Source organism: Ranitomeya imitator, chromosome 9, assembly GCF_032444005.1.
Source record: "Ranitomeya imitator isolate aRanImi1 chromosome 9, aRanImi1.pri, whole genome shotgun sequence".
Taxonomy (NCBI): Eukaryota; Metazoa; Chordata; class Amphibia; order Anura; family Dendrobatidae; genus Ranitomeya; species Ranitomeya imitator.
Window position 1 is genome coordinate 133,022,842 of NC_091290.1, and position 20,316 is coordinate 133,043,157.

Consider the following 20,316-nt stretch of genomic DNA (forward strand, 5'->3'; position numbering starts at 1 on the left):
TATTCGTAGTATAATGACCAAGCTTTATTAATCCTTGTAGTATAACCACCAAGCTCTGTGCCTTGTAATATTGTAACTCCCAAGCTCTCTGCCTCTTCGTAGTGTAACGGCCAGCTACCAGGCTACTTAGAAGTGCAACCGCCAAGCTCTGTGACTCTTAGTAGTGTAACCACAAAACAATGTGCTCCTTAGTCCTATAACCACTAAGTTCTGTGTCTCTTCGTAGTCTAATGACCAAGCTCTATTCCGCCTAAAGGTTTAACAACCAAGCTCTGTGCCTTCTGATTATGTAACTGCCAATCTCAGTGCCTCAATTATGAAGAATTATCTGCATGTTTTGCTGTGTAACCAGAAAAACTTTAACCATTATGCCTGCATGTCTCATTCTGAGTAAAACGAACCCGGACGTGTTCAAGAAACATGTATTAGGGAACCGCAAAAGAGAGGTTAGTTTCATCTCATTTGTTAAAATGACCTTACTTACACATTATGCTTGCCTAATCTAACGTAACATCTGAAAAGCTTCCAGAAAAAGCGGAGGCCTCTGGAACACCTGAAGGAGTTAGCTAATGTCTTGGGGGTCCTGTCCTATATCATGAAAAACTCCAAGAAAGTAGCGCTTATGAAAGGTATCCTGTGCATAACGCTTCATCTGTAGTTAAATCCTGGGTGTCCAGGAAGCGGAGCACATTTAAAGGACAGGAAATGGAGGGGCACGTCCCATAAAAAGGGGTGTTGTAAAATGCAAAAAGTATGAGAAATTCATCACTGCTACAAGCGAGGTGCACTATACTATCTCCAAAAGATCCACTTCCAAAAGTTGCTAAGTGTGGATAAATCTTGTCTCAATGGTGGGACAGGAGAATCATCTAATGTGTATGGAAGTGTAACAATTCTTCAACAATGGCAGATGTTCGGATTGGGGGAAAAAATTGGGCAATTTGGCGTGTTGGATTTCAACATACCCAATCCTTAGATTTCATCACAGATAGGTTGCCACCGTGAAAATGGCAGATATCTATGGTGCATAGCCACTTTTATTGAGTGTGGAGGAGCTGAGCATGGATCTCCTAGCCACCGATCCCACAATAGCTGTTGTGACTTAACACAAGGAACGTGAAAGACCATGGTTGGGAGCTGAAGCAGTGTTAACTTCATTATGGGGTCTATGATCCTATACCCATTCGTTTAATCTATTTCTCCTCTGGGATTAAGCAATAAGCTTTATGGAATAATAAATATTACCAATTTTAAGTATTCCGTCCTTCAAGAAAATGTTTTTCGTCTTCAGATCTCTGTGCATCACTAGCCTGAAAGAGAAAAGTTAGAAAATTATCCTCTCCTAATACCGCTGTCACTTGGTCAGAGCGATCAGTGAGGATCATAGCTTAGGACCCCCACTAGAGATTAGCTATCAATGTTTTAAAATAGATTACCCCTTTAATGATGAAGCCTAGTCATTATTTTTGTTTCTTTTAACCCTTTACCAAAGGAATTATTATGGGTTTGCCATGTAGCGGTAAATAGTCAAGCCATTGTCTATCATTGCTTTGCTGATGACTAGATTGGATCTCGCTATTTCTGCAGCGGTCACCACAATTGACTACAAATTTGGTTGTAAAATGTTGTACAATTGAATGTGATGGTATTAAATCCTTTCATTCTATATTTTTTTATTTTCTTATTTTTCTCCAAATCTGTCTCAGTTGCTGCTTAACACTGGAAGGTTTTATATGTCCAGCCTGACAAATGTCAGCCTGACTTTGCAAATGACAGCTCTGCCTTTCTCCAAATTGTCTGAAATTGAATCTTCTTCGACAATTTTATTGACTTTACCCAAAATACTGTCCCCGCTGATTAGAATATGTAATGCTTAACTTTTTGGTGGCGCTGCAAGAAAATTGTTTCTTACTGACTGATGTCCCAGCAGATTACATCTAATTGCTAGGGGAACTTGATGACATGCCTTTTATAAAGGAGGCCTCCTAACAAGTATGGCCCTCATCTAAAGCTGATGAATAGGGGTATCGCCTACACATTGTAATGTCAGATCACTCTAACAAGACAATAGGCGATACCCCCATTCATCAGCTTCAGACGAGGGCCCTGCGACAGTGATGAGAAAGAGCATCAAGCAGTTGCAAAATTGATTTAATCCCCATTGCAAATTTGGTTTATTAGGAAAATTTAGAAACATTCTGCTTTTTTGCAAAAAAAAACAATAGTTTACCTATCTCAACCCGCCCTGCAGCAAACGTGATACAAAGTCGGACACCAGCTTCTGGAAGCGTTCCCTGGGAATCTTAGTCCATGATGGACTGTGAGATTTGTTGGGGAGCATTGTCCTTTTAGAAGATCCAATGGTGTCCAAGCTTCAGCTTCCTCACAAAACACATGATGTTTTTGGCAAGGATCTCCTAAAACTTCATTGAATCTTGACCTCCACACTCTGCAGATTTACAGTGCCAAAGGAAGCAAAGCAGCTCCAGATCATCAACGAGCCACCATCATGCTGTAATGTAGGTATTAATGAGCCTCCTTCATGCTTCACTGTAAGCAGGGTGTTTTTTTCAGCTTCATATGCTGGCTCCTTATCCGCAGACCTAAAAAGTTCTATCACACCACAAAACAAGTGCCAGAACATCTGTTGCTTATTTATGACGATTTGAATATATTTCTTGTATTTTTGGTTAGTATATGTTACGTAGTTTGTGCATGGACACCTTTAGCATTTAGTATGTGCTTCAACTGTGAAAACCAAATCCTCAGTGCCTGCTATCACCAAATCTTTCTGTAGGCCTTCTGCAGTCACGTGATGGTTTTTGACCACCTGCCTCTTCAGGAATCTAGCGGCAGCCAGTGATTGCTTCCTTTTTCCCGCCACATCCAGGTAGGGTAGCCAGAGTTCCGTTACCTTTGAACATGTCAACCCTGCTTCTATCATGCAAACTCGATAAAACGAATGAATCCCTTGATTAGCTGTGTTAGATGTGCTTGAGAGAGACAACACTTGATTTGTACATCTGCTCTTTTAAAGGGAGATTCTGGTACTGCAGAAGTTATTAAAAGAGGCATTTTGGGTTTAATTTTGAGAAGCCACTTGTCACATTAGTGGTTTACATTATTCTTGTTTGAATGCTTTATTGCAAAAAGCAGAAACTTTGCAATTTTTGTTAATAAACCTAATTTGCAACGGGGGCTGAAAAACTTTGATTGCAACTACCGTACTTACTATTGTAATTCTAGAAGTGTCGCACCTGTCGTGAAGATAGTTTACTCCAAGAAGTAGCTGGATGAACCATTCCATGACGTGTCCTTCTGTGAGGTTCTCGCCTTCGTCTTTCTGTCGCTGGATGTAACAGTGAAGATCTCCACCCTGAGAAGTCATAAAAAATCATAAATTATTTTTACTATTGCTTTACTAGTCCCTAAAGGTATACTCAAAAGTAATATATCTGCACATAACAAGCATGACAAACACCCCCACATCACCGGAGGCAAAACACTGGATGATATTAAAAAGCACTAGATGCACTTAATATTATTTTACTTTGCTTTTGAAGTGGTAAAGAACAGTTTTAATAAAATTTATGAGCCTTAATAAATCTCAGTTCAGAATTTTTTTTTTTTTTTTTAATCTTCACTTATTTTCCCTTGAAAATAAGATGTGCCGGCACTGAGGACCCCTTCTTTTAAAGGCCATTTACTCCTTCGCAACTAATTTTTTTTATTGCTCATTTCCTTTTTTCTTTTTGTCTTTCAGCTCGATTTCGAGCTATGGCAACCTGATAGATGAACGATCTGTAGGAAGATCGATCTGGCGCCAGCCTAGATAGGTCCACCAGGGTCTTCTCCGCTGTTATCCTGATAGCATCAAGCCATCAGGTTGTTGGTCTTCCTCTTCGCCTTGCTCCTTCTATATTTCCGACCATGATGTTCTTTCTCAGTGATTGCTGTCTTAGGCAAGTATCCAAGTCGTAGCTTGGTGATCCTTGCTTTGAGTGACACGTCTGGCTTGATTTGTTCCAAAATTAATTTGTTTGTTTTTCAAGCCATCCATGGTATTGATAACATCCTTCTCCAGCACCACATTTCGAAGGTGTCAATTCTTCTTCTGACTTGTTTCATTATCTTCTAGGTTTCGCATCCAAATGATACTACAGAAAAAAAAAAAAACTATGTACGAGTAGCGTCTTCATCACCAGTGAAATGTTTCTTGTTTTGAAGACCTTATTCCGTGACTCCATTGTTGATTTGCCCATAGCTATACTCCCATTTCCTTACTAGATGCAAAGTTAAGCAATTCCTTAAATAGTCTTCGTCAAAAAAATGTCAATCTGCTGCAGCCTCTGTGAGTCCTTTTTCCATCACACCACTTTCAAGTATTGCTAAAAATCCATCAGAGCTCCTGCTTCTGTCGGCTCTCACTGTTCTCCCACTCCCTTCTTTCAGTGTTAGAGATAACAGGAGAGCAGAGGGAAGGGTTATACACAGACCTCCACAGTTTGGAGGGAAGAGAAACAATCTACAGCCTCAAGGAGGGCAAAGAAAATAATCTATAGAAATGGATGAAAGCACACAAAGAGGAAATTGCAGCATAGAAGCTGTGAAAACCTCAATACTCTAGATACATACAGATGGATATCCAGCCTGTATTACTGTGAAAAACAATCCCACAAGAAAACAAAGCTAAAAAGTGGATCAGGTTGCAAACTGCATATCTAGGGTCTGAAAATGAATAAAAGAATTAAGATTTTAGACTAAAACTTAATGCAATTTTATTAACTATAGGCAACCACTAACTGTCACGGATGCGTGAGAGGCTGCACACCGTTGTACTCCATCTGTCTGCAGAAAGTCTCTGTAGTTTGCTTTGCAGACGAGTGATCACCTACCCCGGTGCTAATGGCCATACCTGCACCTGAGTATTGATAAACTTAATGCTTGCTGCTGGCAAGCACAGGTGATATTTTCCATTTGCACTTCCCTATTGAGGCTTGGGGCTGGAGCAGTCAGCTAGCGTCTTCTTTGGAGTTTGGAGGATGCTGGTGTTTCTCTCTGAGTCTACTCAAGTTAAGTGTTCCCCCTTGTTTTATGTATCCTAGCTGTCTTTAGTGGTAGTGGGGATTAACTAGCGCACATCCTGTCCTTCCCAATGCAGGGCTTACCACCAATGTCAGGCAAGGATTAGGTATCCTGCTCGACGATAGGTGTGGAACATATATAGGGATAATAGGTCAGCCAGGGTGCCATTAGATCTGTCTAGGGGTCTCCACTCCCCCCTTCGCTAGTGTTTGGTTCCCTTTCACTTAGGCAGGGATCACACATGCGAGAAACACGTCTGTGTCTCGCATGTGAAATCCAAGCTCTGGCGCCGGCACTTCGGAGCGGAGCGTGCGGCTCCATGTATTGCTATGCGGCCGCACGCTCCGCTCTGGAGTGCCGGCGCCAGAGCTTGGATTTCACATGCGAGACACGGACGTGCTTCTCGCATGTGTGATCCCGGCCTTAGTGTTGCACTTAGCCTTTCCTACACGTTGTGTGACACATATATAAAAATAATATCTTCCATATCAAAGGTATCCTTTAAATCAAACTTCTTTTGATTTTAAGCATGCATACAGCATAGAAATGGACCTTCCAAATGAAAGGGCCCAGTGTATCCCTGACACCACTTCTGTCATGTCCCAGTTGTAGACCCATAAAAAACAACTTTTATCCCATAAGGACATCCCAATGCTCACTTTAACCCTTTCATATACAGCAGATGGCCATCGACCATTCCTACCATAGCTACTAGTACTATACCTCGCAGTATTCGGTAACAATGCAGAAATCTTTTTTCTCTAGGAAACTTGCGAAGAACTGGACAATGAATGGGTGCCTGAGGTTGCCTAATAGTTTGGCCTCTTGAGTGGAAGGAAGCGTGGCGTCGCCTCTCAGGTTACCGCATGGGATTCTCTTGATGACTTTCCTGTAAAACAATTATAATATCACCTGATATTGTACAAGAACATGTAGTTGTAGCATATGTGCCAAGAATAGGTCCCTACGACTGACTATAGAACAAGTCTCTTGTTTAGGGTTGTCCGTATCCACTTCTTCCTGGGCCTAAGGGTTATACTACCTATCATCAGATCGCTGCTTTGTAGCAGAAATGCAGGTGTGCTGTGAGCGCCGACCACAGGGGGGCGCACACAGCAGGCCTGCATCAGTAACCATAGAGGTCTCAAGGACCTCTATGGTTACCTTCCTGATGCATCGCCGACCCCGATCATGTGACAGGGGTCGGCGATGACGTCATTTCCGGCCACCCGGCCGGATGCAGTAGTTAAATGCCGCTGTCTGTGTTTGACAGCGGCATTTAACAGGTTAATAGCGGCGGGTGAATAGCGATTTCACCCGCCGCTATTGCGCGCACATGTCAGCTGTACAAAACAGCTGACATGTCGCGACTTTGATGCTGGCTCACCGCCGGAGCCCACATCAAAGGGGGATTCACGGCATGCGCAGTACATGTACGGCACATGTCGTGAAAGGGTTAATTGAAAGAATGACACAGACTCCTTTAATAAATCAAACTATTCTCACGTCATCTCCCATTTCATTGAATCCCTCGTCTCCTGTAATAAAACAAAAATAATAAAACAACGATATCCCTCACTTGTCCCACGCCGTAATCCATGTCTGGGGGATAAACAGTTTTAAACCTGGACGGTGCGCCAAGATGTGACTGTCAAGGATGAGAATCACTGCAGCATCAGTGAGCAGTGGTGACATCATCAAGATTACTGCTGGTCACTGAGGATCCAATCCCAGCTGGGCTGAACTGCGGTGACCTCAGTGAGATCCCAGATAGTACTGTGAAAAAGTCTGATGGTGCAGCAGTGAGCTCAGAGCGTTCACTTTGAGAAATTTCTACGGTGAACTCACTGCTGCACCAAAATGCTTTTACTCACTCCCCCCATTCTCTACACAGCCCCTCATCATCTTCCCTATGCAGCCCAACTCAAGTAACATCAACACTTAACACAATAAACCTCAGAGCACTCACACAGGGTCCTGGGTCCTCATTCCCATCTGCACAAAGGTCCATGGTGCAGCCCCTCAGACCTCTTCTCTCACAGCTCCATGGTGCAGCCCCTCAGTCCTCTCCTCACACAGCTCCATGGTGCAGCCCCTCAGTCCTCTCCTCACACAGCTCCATGGTGCAGCCCCTCAGTTCTCTCCTCACACGGCTCCATGGTGCAGCCCCTCAGTCCTCTCCTCCTCACAGGGCTCCATGATGGAGCCCCTCAGTCCTCTCCTCACATGCTCCATGGTGCAGCCCCCTCAGTACTCTCCTCACATGCTCCATGGTGCAGCCCCTCAGTCCTCTCCTCACACAGCTCCATGGTGCAGCCCCTCAGTCCTCTCCTCACACTGCTCCATGGTGCAGCCCCTCAGTCCTCTCCTCCTCACAGGGCTCCATGGTGCAGCCCCTCAGTCCTCTCCTCCTCACAGGGCTCCATGGTGCAGCCCCTCAGTCCTCTCCTCACACAGCTCCATGATGGAGCCCCTCAGTTCTCTCCTCACACAGCTCCATGGTGCAGCCCCTCAGTCCTCTCCTCCTCACAGGGCTCCATGGTGCAGCCCCTCAGTCCTCTCCTCACACAGCTCCATGATAGAGCCCCTCAGTCCTCTCCTCACATGCTCCATGGTGCAGCCCCTCAGTCCTCTCCACACATGCTACATGGTGCAGCCCCTCAGTCCTCTCCTAATATGCTCCATGGTGCAGCCCCTTAGTACTCTCCTCACATGCTCCATGGTGCAGCCCCTCAGTACTCTCCTCACATGCTACATGGTGCAGCCCCTCAGTCCTCTCCACACATGCTCCATGGTGCAGCCCCTCAGTCCTCTCCTCACACAGCTCCATGGTGCAGCCCCTCAGTCCTCTCCTCACACAGCTCCATGGTGCAGCCCCTCAGTCCTCTCCCCCTCACAGGGCTCCATGGTGCAGCCCCTCAGTCCTCTCCCCCTCACAGGGCTCCATGGTGCAGCCCCTCATTCCTCTCCTCACACAGCTCCATGGTGCAGCCCCTCAGTCCTCTCCTCCTCACAGGGCTCCATGGTGCAGCCCCTCAGTCCTCTCCCCCTCACAGGGCTCCATGGTGCAGCCCCTCAGTCCTCTCCTCACATGCTCCATGGTGCAGCCCCTCAGTCCTCTCCCCCTCACAGGGCTCCATGGTGCAGCCCCTCAGTCCTCTCCTCACAGGGCTCCATGGTGCAGCCCCTCAGTCCTCCCCTCACACAGCTCCATGGTGCAGCCCCTCAGTTTTCTCCTCACATGCTCCATGGTGCAGCCCCTCAGTCCTCTCCTCACATGCTCCATGGTGCAGCCCCTCAGTCCTCTCCACACATGCTACATGGTGCAGCCCCTCAGTCCTCTCCTAACATGCTCCATGGTGCAGCCCCTTAGTACTCTCCTCACATGCTCCATGGTGCAGCCCCTCAGTCCTCTCCTAACATGCTCCATGGTGCAGCCCCTTAGTACTCTCCTCACATGCTCCATGGTGCAGCCCCTCAGTCCTCTCCTCACATGCTACATGGTGCAGCCCCTCAGTACTCTCCTCACATGCTACATGGTGCAGCCCCTCAGTCCTCTCCTCACATGCTCCATGGTGCAGCCCCTCAGTCCTCTCCCCCTCACAGGGCTCCATGGTGCAGCCCCTCAGTCCTCTCCACACATGCTCCATGGTGCAGCCCCTCAGTCCTCTCCTCACACAGCTCCATGGTGCAGCCCCTCAGTCCTCTCCCCCTCACAGGGCTCCATGGTGCAGCCCCTCAGTCCTCTCCCCCTCACAGGGCTCCATGGTGCAGCCCCTCAGTTCTCTCCTCACATGCTCCATGGTGCAGCCCCTCAGTCCTCTCCCCCTCACAGGGCTCCATGGTGCAGCCCCTCAGTCCTCCTCTCACACAGCTCCATGGTGCAGCCCCTCAGTTTTCTCCTCACATGCTCCATGGTGCAGCCCCTCAGTACTCTCCTCACATGCTCCATGGTGCAGCCCCTCAGTTCTCTCCTCACATGCTCCATGGTGCAGCCCCTCAGTCCTCTCCTCACACAGCTCCATGGTGCAGCCCCTCAGTTCTCTCCTCACACGCTCCATGGTGCAGCCCCTCAGTCCTCTCCTCACACAGCTCCATGGTGCAGCCCCTCAGTTCTCTCCTCACACGCTCCATGGTGCAGCCCCTCAGTCCTCTCCTCACACAGCTCCATGGTGCAGCCCCTCAGTCCTCCCCTCACACAGCTCCATGGTGCAGCCCCTCAGTTTTCTCACATGCTCCATGGTGCAGCCCCTCAGTCCTCTCCTCACATGCTCCATGGTGCAGCCCCTCAGTTCTCTCCTCACATGCTCCATGGTGCAGCCCCTCAGTTCTCTCCCCACACAGCTCCATGGTGCAGCCCCTCAGTCCACTCCTCACACAGCTCCATGGTGCAGCCCCTCAGTCCACTCCTCACACGCTCCATGGTGCAGCCCCTCAGTCCTCTCCTCACATGCTCCATGGTGCAGCCCCTCAGTCCTCTCCTCACATGCTCCATGGTGCAGCCCCTCAGTCCTCCCCTCACACAGCTCCATGGTGCAGCCCCTCAGTTTTCTCACATGCTCCATGGTGCAGCCCCTCAGTCCTCTCCTCACATGCTCCATGGTGCAGCCCCTCAGTTCTCTCCTCACATGCTCCATGGTGCAGCCCCTCAGTTCTCTCCCCACACAGCTCCATGGTGCAGCCCCTCAGTCCACTCCTCACACAGCTCCATGGTGCAGCCCCTCAGTCCACTCCTCACACGCTCCATGGTGCAGCCCCTCAGTCCTCTCCTCACATGCTCCATGGTGCAGCCCCTCAGTCCTCTGCTCCTCACAGGGCTCCATGGTGCAGCCCCTCAGTCCACTCCTCACACGCTCCATGGTGCAGCCCGTCAGTCCTCTGCTCCTCACAGGGCTCCATGGTGCAGCCCCTCAGTCCTCTCCTCACATGCTCCATGGTGCAGCCCCTCAGTCCTCTGCTCCTCACAGGGCTCCATGGTGCAGCCCCTCAGTCCACTCCTCACACGCTCCATGGTGCAGCCCGTCAGTCCTCTGCTCCTCACAGGGCTCCATGGTGCAGCCCCTCAGTCCTCTCCTCACATGCTCCATGGTGCAGCCCCTCAGTCCTCTGCTCCTCACAGGGCTCCATGGTGCAGGCTGTCATTTGCCACTCTCCTCTCCAGCAGCCTCAGAAGCACGGCGCTGCTTCCTGCTATCAGCTGTTCATGTTCACTGGACGGAAGGAGGCCCCGCCCCCTCCGGTGACCTCATTCCCTCCAAAAATCAACTCCGTTCTAGAAATAAAAGCTGCGCTGTGATTGGTTGCCAGCTTTTCTGTGAGACAGCTTCCATAGCCTGCTTAGTGTCTGAGGTAAAAAACAAAAAAAAGGTTACTGTACATAGGTATACAGCCGTGCTCAACCCCTGTACATAGGTATACAGCCGTGCTCAACCCCTGTACATAGGTATACAGCCGTGCTCAACCCCTGTACATAGGTATACAGCCGTGCTCAACCCCTGTACATAGGTATACAGCCGTGCTCAACCCCTGTACATAGGTATACAGCCGTGCTCAACCCCTGTAGATAGGTATACAGCCGTGCTCAACCCCTGTACATAGGTATACAGCCGTGCTCAACCCCTGTACATAGGTATACAGCCGTGCTCAACCCCTGTATATAGGTATACAGCCGTGCTCAACCCCTGTACATAGGTATACAGCCGTGCTCAACCCCTGTACATAGGTATACAGCCGTGCTCAACCCCTGTATATAGGTATACAGCCGTGCTCAACCCCTGTACATAGGTATACAGCCGTGCTCAACCCCTGTACATAGGTATACAGCCGTGCTCAACCCCTGTACATAGGTATACAGCCGTGCTCAACCCCTGTACATAGGTATACAGCCGTGCTCAACCCCTGTACATAGGTATACATCCGTGCTCAACCCCTGTACATAGGTATACATCCGTGCTCAACCCCTGTACATAGGTATACAGCCGTGCTCAACCCCTGTACATAGGTATACAGCCGTGCTCAACCCCTGTATATAGGTATACAGCCGTGCTCAACCCCTGTACATAGGTATACAGCCGTGCTCAACCCCTGTACATAGGTATACAGCCGTGCTCAACCCCTGTATATAGGTATACAGCCGTGCTCAACCCCTGTACATAGGTATACAGCCGTGCTCAACCCCTGTACATAGGTATACAGCCGTGCTCAACCCCTGTACATAGGTATACAGCCGTGCTCAACCCCTGTACATAGGTATACAGCCGTGCTCAACCCCTGTACATAGGTATACATCCGTGCTCAACCCCTGTAGATAGGTATACAGCCGTGCTCAACCCCTGTACATAGGTATACATCCGTGCTCAACCCCTGTACATAGGTATACAGCCGTGCTCAACCCCTGTACATAGGTATACATCCGTGCTCAACCCCTGTACATAGGTATACATCCGTGCTCAACCCCTGTACATAGGTATACATCCGTGCTCAACCCCTGTACATAGGTATACAGCCGTGCTCAACCCCTGTACATAGGTATACAGCCGTGCTCAACCCCTGTAGATAGGTATACAGCCGTGCTCAACCCCTGTACATAGGTATACAGCCGTGCTCAACCCCTGTATATAGGTATACATCCGTGCTCAACCCCTGTATATAGGTATACAGCCGTGCTCAACCCCTGTATATAGGTATACAGCCGTGCTCAACCCCTGTACATAGGTATACAGCCGTGCTCAACCCCTGTAGATAGGTATACAGCCGTGCTCAACCCCTGTACATAGGTATACAGCCGTGCTCAACCCCTGTATATAGGTATACAGCCGTGCTCAACCCCTGTATATAGGTATACAGCCGTGCTCAACCCCTGTATATAGGTATACAGCCGTGCTCAACCCCTGTATATAGGTATACAGCCGTGCTCAACCCCTGTATATAGGTATACAGCCGTGCTCAACCCCTGTAGATAGGTATATGGCTGTGCGCTACAGGTATTCGGCCATGCACGACCCATTATATACAGATATACGGCCATGCGCAACCCCTATATACAACTATATGGCCGTGCGCTACCCCTATATACAGGTATACGGCCATGCGCGACCCCTGTATATAGGTATACAGTCATGCCTGACCACTATTACAATATGCCCACATGCAGCTTCTGTATATATGTATACGGCTGTGTGCGGCTCCTGTATATACCCATATGTAACCCCTGTATATGTACACACCCATGTGTCACCCCTCTATATGTATGTCCATATGTGGCCTGACCTTTGTATACTTCCATATGTGATTCCTGTATTTGTATACGTCCACGTGTGTCTCCTGTATACAGACACGTGACCCCTGTATATATGTACATGGCCACGTGTGCACTGACTTCTGTCACATTAGCTCGGCCGGCTGCTATATTGGTTGCCATTCAGCTTTCTGAAATAGAGTTACAACTAATAAACATTATAAAAGAAATTATTAATATTCAGAATATTACACACTAAACCTACGTAGGATAAGTTCCTAGTATGTGGGCGCTGCGTATATAAATGATAATTTTATCAATCACTGTATACGCCATCCCATCTGGCCGGCTCACCACTAGTCAGTGAAATATTCTGTACGCCGGTCCCTACCGGGCTTCGTCATATATTTCATAATTATATGCCCCATCTCCGCAGCTCAGTCACATCACATTTGTCTGAGATAAAAAGGATATACAGGACAATTCGTGTTCAATTTATTCTTCTGTTCTGTAAAATGTCTTCAAATAGGAGTAACAAATTAGCATGTGCATTATCGGAGAAAATAAAAGGCATGAGACGAGCGGAGGAGGGCGAGGGGGAGCGCGGCGGAATGGCTGCACGGAGGAATTGTGAGTGTCAGCTGAACAATGAGAGATTGGAGGAAGGCACAGAATCCGAAATAAATAACTGGGTTTTTAACAGAGACAGGGGAACATGACATGTGTTGTGCATATTGGTAAGGAATGGACAACTATTCACCAATACTGCTGTCAAACCCTGGCATTGGCGTTTAATTTGATCCTGTGGCGGAGGGGTGCGTGGTCTTGCTCATATACCTCCCCACTGCTCCCCATAACCTTAGGGTGAGAATTGGCCAAATTGGCAGCTGGGGGCCTGATGAAGGCCCCCATCGCGGTAGTCCTATAAAGCCCAAGACCCCCTGCAGTTCTATAGACTGACAGTACACCGCAAGGGCGCAGTCAGGCGGCCGTATAAAATCAGACATAGATCGGATCACATACATTGAATGGCCAGTGGCTCTCCTGACCCCAATGTGACAAATGTATGAAGCCGTCATGCTTGGGTTGGGAGAGCCGCCAATCAGTCCATCGATCTCCGTCCGATTTATATGGTCATCTGATTATGCCAGGAGGGTTAACTCAAGTGCTATCCGATGTTTTATCGGCAAGCACTAGGCCCAATGTTATACAACAGGGCAGTGCAGATCTGTGATTATTTTCTCATGCCAATTCGGCAACAGAAAACAATCACAGCATGCTACGAGTAGCCCTGATATTTGGATCACGCAATCATAAAAGTCTACGGGTGCGTGTGAAACATCAAACCGCACTCGGATGTCATCCAAGTGCAGCACGATGTATGATCACAGAGACAATGGAGAAGATAGAGAAATTAAGTTCTATGTCCCTCAAGCGAGAAAGCCGCATCACACTCAGATCACACTCTGACCAACAATTACAGTGTCATTAGTATAATCAGCCGGATTCTCTCGCCAGTGTGAACGGATCCTAACACTAAGTTCAGTACTAAAATCAAGCAATGGCAGGATCAAGTCCAATAAGGAGGGGTATGAAAACGACAAAAAAGTAGTTAAAAACATTACAAGAATTTCCAAAACCTAAATAGTTTAAATCACCCCTCTATTCCCGATCCTGAAAATAAAGCAATTTAAAAAAAAAATAATCATATCTGGCATTGCTGCATATGTATCAGTCTGATAGTTCAAAATATAAAATTAATTCTTTACTAAACACAGTAAAGCAGGGGTGTCAAACTGCATTCCTCGAGGGCTGCAAACAGGTCATGTTCTCAGGATTTCTTTGTACTGCACAGGTGATAATTTAATCACCAACTCATTATTTGTGTAGGTGATTAAATTATCACCTGTGCAGTACAAGGAAATCCTGAAAACATGACCTGTTTGCAGCCCACGAGGAATGCAGTTTGACACCCCTGCAGTAAAGAAAAAAAAAGAATCAAAATGCCAGAATTCTAGGTATTCATCATGACGGCCTTGCAAAATATAAAAATCTCATATCGCTTCATCAATGGAAAAATAAACATATCTCTTTAGAAAATGGCAACGCAAACCAATTTTTAACAAAGTTCAGAAGTTTTTAGAAGCTCAGAGTCCCTATTCGGATTGGAAGTAAATTGCTCCCAATCCCAGCATTGTGTGCCGCTCCTTGTAGAATCAAACCTCTTTATTTTCTGATGTTACAGAATGTTATTCTTTCAAAATTGATACTTTTGTGCCAATTCAGAAAATATCTCTTATATTACAATCATTACAATCTGGGCTGCACAATATTTTTTTTCTTTTTTTGTTCCCCCCCAAGACATTCTTCACAAACTCCTGTCCATTATAGTTGACACTCTAACAAGAAAAAAAAAAGGGCACAAGGAGGAAGGATTTATGGTCAACGCGACATTAGGAGAAAAAAAAAACAGATGAAGGCTTGTGCGCAGAGTGGATTCACTTAATGAGTTTATCTGGCTCAGAGTATCACAGCGCAGTGACAAGCGTTCGCTTTTAGGACCTGTTTAACCAGGACAGAAAATCCATCTTAAAATGTCAGGTCTGAGAACCGCAAGAGAAAGTCTTTAATTCAGACATATTGCAGCAGGATTAGCAGCTAATAAATTGCTCCTGTGTATTTGCCCCCCCCCCCCAGTTTATTGACCCCTTTATCACATTATCAGTTTGTTTAGTTCACAAACTCCTACGTATCCCTTTCTAAAGAAAATAAAAAGCAATAGTGGGAGAGCAAATTTCAAAGCTTTTTGCATGGATGACCATATTTTTGGTCCGAGTGCCATCTGAGAAATTGCACTTGGACCAAAGTTATTCTATGGGGCCATGCACGTCTGATTTTCTTCTTTATTTCCTTAGAGTCTGTTCGAGTAAAACATCGTAGCCTGGACAATTTATATCCGATGTTCGGATGGAACCCAGCCATACAAGTCAATGAGTACGTGGGAAAAAAAATCATACTGCACTTGGATGACATCTGAGTGCAGTCCGATTTTCATGGATTAGCAGAATGGAGAAGATGGAGATTTTTTTTTTTTCATCTTCTCCTCATCCGAGAAAATTGAATCACAGATTGTGATTAGCATAATCAGACCAATTTTCTCAGATGAGAGAAAATACAGTCGTGTGACCCTAGCCTTACTTTGAAATCTTAAGCTGGCTAAAAACTTTAAATAGCTGTCAAAAGATTGAGCTGACAACTATTCCTACGTCCACCTAACTACATGCACCCTTTCCTCGGCCATATGTTCTGACGTTTTACCTGCATTTTTTTTGTCCTTTAACACTGCTGTCAGCTATGGGACTGGGGAAGGCTTTTTTAGAACCATGATCCAGTACAAATAATTGACTTATCCTCCGCGCATTGTGCAATATTTTGATCACAGAAGCATTATGGCTTCAGTATGTCCTTAAAACTCCCCTATAGATTTCCCTCTATTATGCATAAGTATGATCTACAGTGCCAAGGGGCATGATGGATTAAAGTGATCCGCTCTTCAGTACATTAATCCCTTTTTATCTTCTCAGCCAGCACTCCACGGCCACAGACACTTCAGCTAAATCTCTGGCACAAGAATCGCTGAAGTAAAAGTCAGGTTAATGACCTCATGTTGGCAACTCCATTATATAGGACGAGCAGAGCCGAGGCTGTCAGTGCGCCAACAGCCTAAAAGGGCAGAGTTGTCAGATGCATACTTATCCATCTGACAACCCTGCCCTTTTGGATGTCCTAAACCCCACCTGGGTCAAGAAAGTGAAATTGAGTAATGAACATTGTAATCTGTAATACGTTGCTGATCAGTGGGGGTCCGACCACATGATACTGAGAATGGCGCTGAATACAGTACTTAGCGATTTACCGAAGTCCCATGGAGAATAAATGGAGCGGTGATGCACTTGTCCTGCAATCACTCCATTCAGACCAGCCCTGTTTTTGGGATTGGATCGGGTCCCTGCAGTCAGACCCCTGATTGCAAAGATGTGTCACTTACCGGGCCACTTGCTTCAATTTTGATTAAAAACTACTTTTATCTGCTACAGATGTACAAGTTAGCTCTATATAACTCTGCCTACACCACTGATTGGCAGCTTGCTGCCTATGCACAGTCTACACTGAAAGCTGCCAATCAGTGCTGGGGGCAAGGATGGGCTACCTGGTAGCAGTTTTAATAGTCCTCCTGCTGAAAAATCAATGATTTTATAAAAACTACCCTGTTAGTGACACATTGCTGGAATCAGGGTCTCAGCCCCTACATTACGCTGCTCTCAGAATAGATAGCAAAAGCCTGGTGACAAATTAATTAAGGGTCAGTTTCTTGTCTTATACCTGCACACTTCTTTAGGTTCATGTTCCTGATGTGTACACAGCAGTGCTGTATATTTACACTATTTATTTTATTTTATTTTTTTTAGATCTGACCTATATGTAAATGCCATTGACATCTCCACCCCAGAGGAGGCAGCTTACCATTCAGGTGAGATCATGTTTTATAGTAATGGTCTATTGATCATTTTAAGGGCAGGTGCCCTGTTTGCTGATAATTGGTCCGATTATGCTAATCACACTATGATCAGAGTGGGATCTGATTTTCTTGAGGTGGAGAGAAAACCAAAAAAAAAAAAAGATTCTCCACCTTCTCCATGTAGTCAGTCTGTAAAAATAGGACTGCACTCAGATGTCCAATTTTTTTTAAATTTTTTTAATAGACCCATAGACTTGAATGAGCGAGTGCCATCTGATTCTCAGAGGTAAGTTGTTCACGCTGTTTCTTTTTTTCCAGTTTGGGTGTCTAGAATTGAGACCTGCTACACATAAAGGTTCAATGTCTGTGTTTTGTGGTCCATGTACGGAGTGCGTCTACCAAAGTAGCTGTAGTTCTCCTGATCCGAGCTTTACTAAACATATATGAGGTTGATGAGTTTAGGTTAGAATATCTGTGGCCGGTCTGGAATTGGCGATTCATATATGAACTATCTAATTCACACTTGGGAAACCAGCCTTAGATTGGAAAAACATGCTTGTCCGTGGATGTGTTCTGGTTTTGCCATTTAGCTACTTCGACATAAATTGATATAAGCTGCAATAATAAAACACAAGAACTGCAAGCAGATGTAGCGCTGTTTTTTTTTTTTTTGCAAGTCTTTTTTTGATGTTTTTCCAATCTAGGATCTATTTAAGACTCGATCAGAAAGTAAAACATCTTCTGATATTAATGCCTAAGGCTAAGTTCACATTTGCGTTGTGCGGTGCAGCGTCGGCGACGCAACGCACAACGCAAATGTGAACGCATGCACAACGCAGCATTTTGTGACGCATGCGTTCATGTTTTCATGATTTTTGGCGCAGAAAAAAATGCATCATGCAGCGTCCTCTGCGCCCTGACACTTGCGCCAAAGTGACGCATGCGTCACAAAACGCAAGAGTAATGCATGTCCATGCGCCCCCCATGTTAAATATAGGGGCGCATGACGCATGCGTCGCCGCGGCTGCCCCCGACGCAACGCTAATGTGAACGTAGCCTAAGAAGGGTATGTTTCCACGTTCAGGATTGCTTCAGGATTTGGTCAGGATTTTATGCAGGTAAAATCCTGACCAAATCTGCACCTGAGGTCACTGGCAGGTCACCTGCGCTTTCCTTGCGTTCTTTCTGCACTGTAAGGACATGCTGCGTTCTTAAAAGACGCACCGGATATGCCGCATGCGTTTTTTATTGCATAGTGGAGACGGGGTTTCATTAAATCCCCTCCACTATGCTGTAACATCTGGATGCTGCGTTTTTGACGCTGCGGCTCAACGCAGCGTCAAAAACGCAGCGTTTCCTGAACGTGGAAACATACGAGTCAACATATAAATGAGCCCAATTGGAAAAAAACAAATTGTGGAATTTGTAATCGGCGGCACAGGTAAGTGAACTGAATACATGGGTGGGATTGATGAGGTGTGGGATATTCTGTATCCTTCTGGGCACAATAAATAGGCGGCGCGAAGAATCACGTACAGGGCTGAAAAGCTGAAGAATAATGTAAGGGACGCTGGAGTGCAAGTGTAATGACGCGCGGTGATCTCTTCAGTTGTCATTTGTGTGTTATCTAATATCTCATTAGCCGCACGCCGCCATTCACTGGGCTGGAGGGATTCTGGCTGAGGTCGTCAGCTGTCGTTCAGTGCAGTCAGTATACAAAGGCCTGATTAGCGGTGATGCCTGTATTTCCCGCTCCCTGCGGAGAGCTGCAGAGTTTTGCGCTGCTCGGAGGATTACAGACAAGTCCGTTTTATATTGTCTTTTCTACGTGCGCTGCTCTACTTTCCTCTGTGTCCTCCGCTCTGATCCTTTCTCAGAAACCAGAGGGAGGATTACTCGAGGGGTGGGCAAATGTCAAGCATCCTAAAAGACATGAAGACTATATTAATGCCTTCCGCTCCTGATCTCAATTTGTTTCCCACATTACTAGTGAAGGAGAAAATTCACATACAGAATTTTGCTGCAATTTTTTTATATCGTGGGCAGATGTTACTTTTGTAGTTTATTTACACAATTTTTGCCTGTCATTTGTGGATTTTAGACTTTTTTTTTTTTAAAGTGAACCTCTCAGCAAGATTTTGCTAAGTAAACTACAGGCATTGTCAGGTTGGCAGTGTTAAACTGATTAAAATGATATCTGGGGTGAAGAAAGTTTAAGAACTACTGTTTCTTTCACTAAATACCAATGTTGCTAGGAGGACATCTCATCATGGCTAATTTTGCATTGATTTATTGGTACACAAGCAAACAGTGGAAGATATGGACACGTGTAGCGTGTAATGGGTGGATGAGCTGGTGCTGCAATTCTGTTCAAAACACTGTCCTGCTGTTTGCCGCGGCTTTCAAACTGAATGTTAAGAGCTGCACAGTTTTGCGAGAAAAGCTCTGTTTGCCTGCAAAACCAGGCAGACATTAAGGCTATGTTCCCACAATCATCTTTTGGTGAGTTTTTGATGTTGCAGATTTTCTGCGCCTATTAAGTAAAATAGGTTACTTGCATTTTTTCGAAAATACGTAGCATAAAAAACTCACCAAAAACTTATCGTGGGAATGTAGCCTAATGATTTAAGACTGCGCCAAACAGCAGGCCTGCAGAATTTTCAACCATATTGCAGCTGCATCTTGACTACTCGATGTTTATGCCTACTGGGGGAGTAACCATCATGTTTGCAAGAGGTCTGACTGCGCCTGTGGAGGATGAGGGGCCGCTGATGATGATGGAGGGGCATTATACCAGGAAGGGGCCCAGGATGTGGGACATTATACCAGGATGGCGGACTTTATATCAGGAAGTGGCCCAGGATGGGGGCATTATACCAGAAAGGGGCCCAGGATGGGGGCATTATACCAGGATGGGGGACATTATATCAGGAAGGGGCCCAGGATGGGGACATTTTACCAGTATGGGGCTCAGGATGGGGGCATTATACCAGGAAGGGGCGCAGGATGGGGGTGTCATTGTACCGGGAAGGGGTCCAGGATGGGGGTCATTGTACCAGGAAATTACCCAGGATGGGGGGCATTATACCAGGAAGGGTCCCAGGATAGCACATAATACTAGGATGGGGGCATTATACCAGGAAGGGGCTCAGGATGGGGGGCATAATACCAGAAAGGGGCCCAGGATAGGGCATAATACCAGAAAGGGGCTCAGGATGGGGTCATTATTACCGTAAGGGGCTCAGGATGTGAAACATTATTCCTGGAATGGGCCCAGTATGGAGAACATTATTTCAGGAAGGAGGAGATGATTACAAGAAGCAGCCAGGATGGGGCACACTATTACAAAGGAGACCAAAACGTATGTCTTTATAGGATCTAAAACGCTACAAGGGCCCATACATCTGACCAACATGTTGAGGGAGGCCCTGGCCCAATTTTTGCACCAGGCCCTTTATACCCTAGTTCCAGCATT

General features: G+C 46.4%; 1 protein-coding gene across 5 annotated transcripts in view; it reads right to left on the minus strand.

Moving 5' to 3' along the window:
* LOC138648963 (serine/threonine-protein kinase Nek11-like) overlaps window positions 1–20,316 on the minus strand; it is a 247,426-nt gene that overhangs the window by 168,802 nt on the left and 58,308 nt on the right. For 2 of the 5 annotated variants that reach the window (XM_069738971.1, XM_069738970.1), the window contains exons 3-5: window positions 5,809–5,974; window positions 3,258–3,376; window positions 1,246–1,310 (exon numbers count right to left, since the gene is read on the minus strand). In XM_069738971.1, the coding sequence (XP_069595072.1) occupies window positions 1,246–1,310; window positions 3,258–3,376; window positions 5,809–5,974 (350 nt within the window). Of the gene's footprint in view, window positions 1–1,245; window positions 1,311–3,257; window positions 3,377–5,808; window positions 5,975–7,054; window positions 7,291–9,859; window positions 10,118–10,163; window positions 10,297–20,316 lie in introns of those variants that run through there. The other 3 variants (XM_069738973.1, XM_069738974.1, XM_069738972.1) reach the window with 3 other exon arrangements.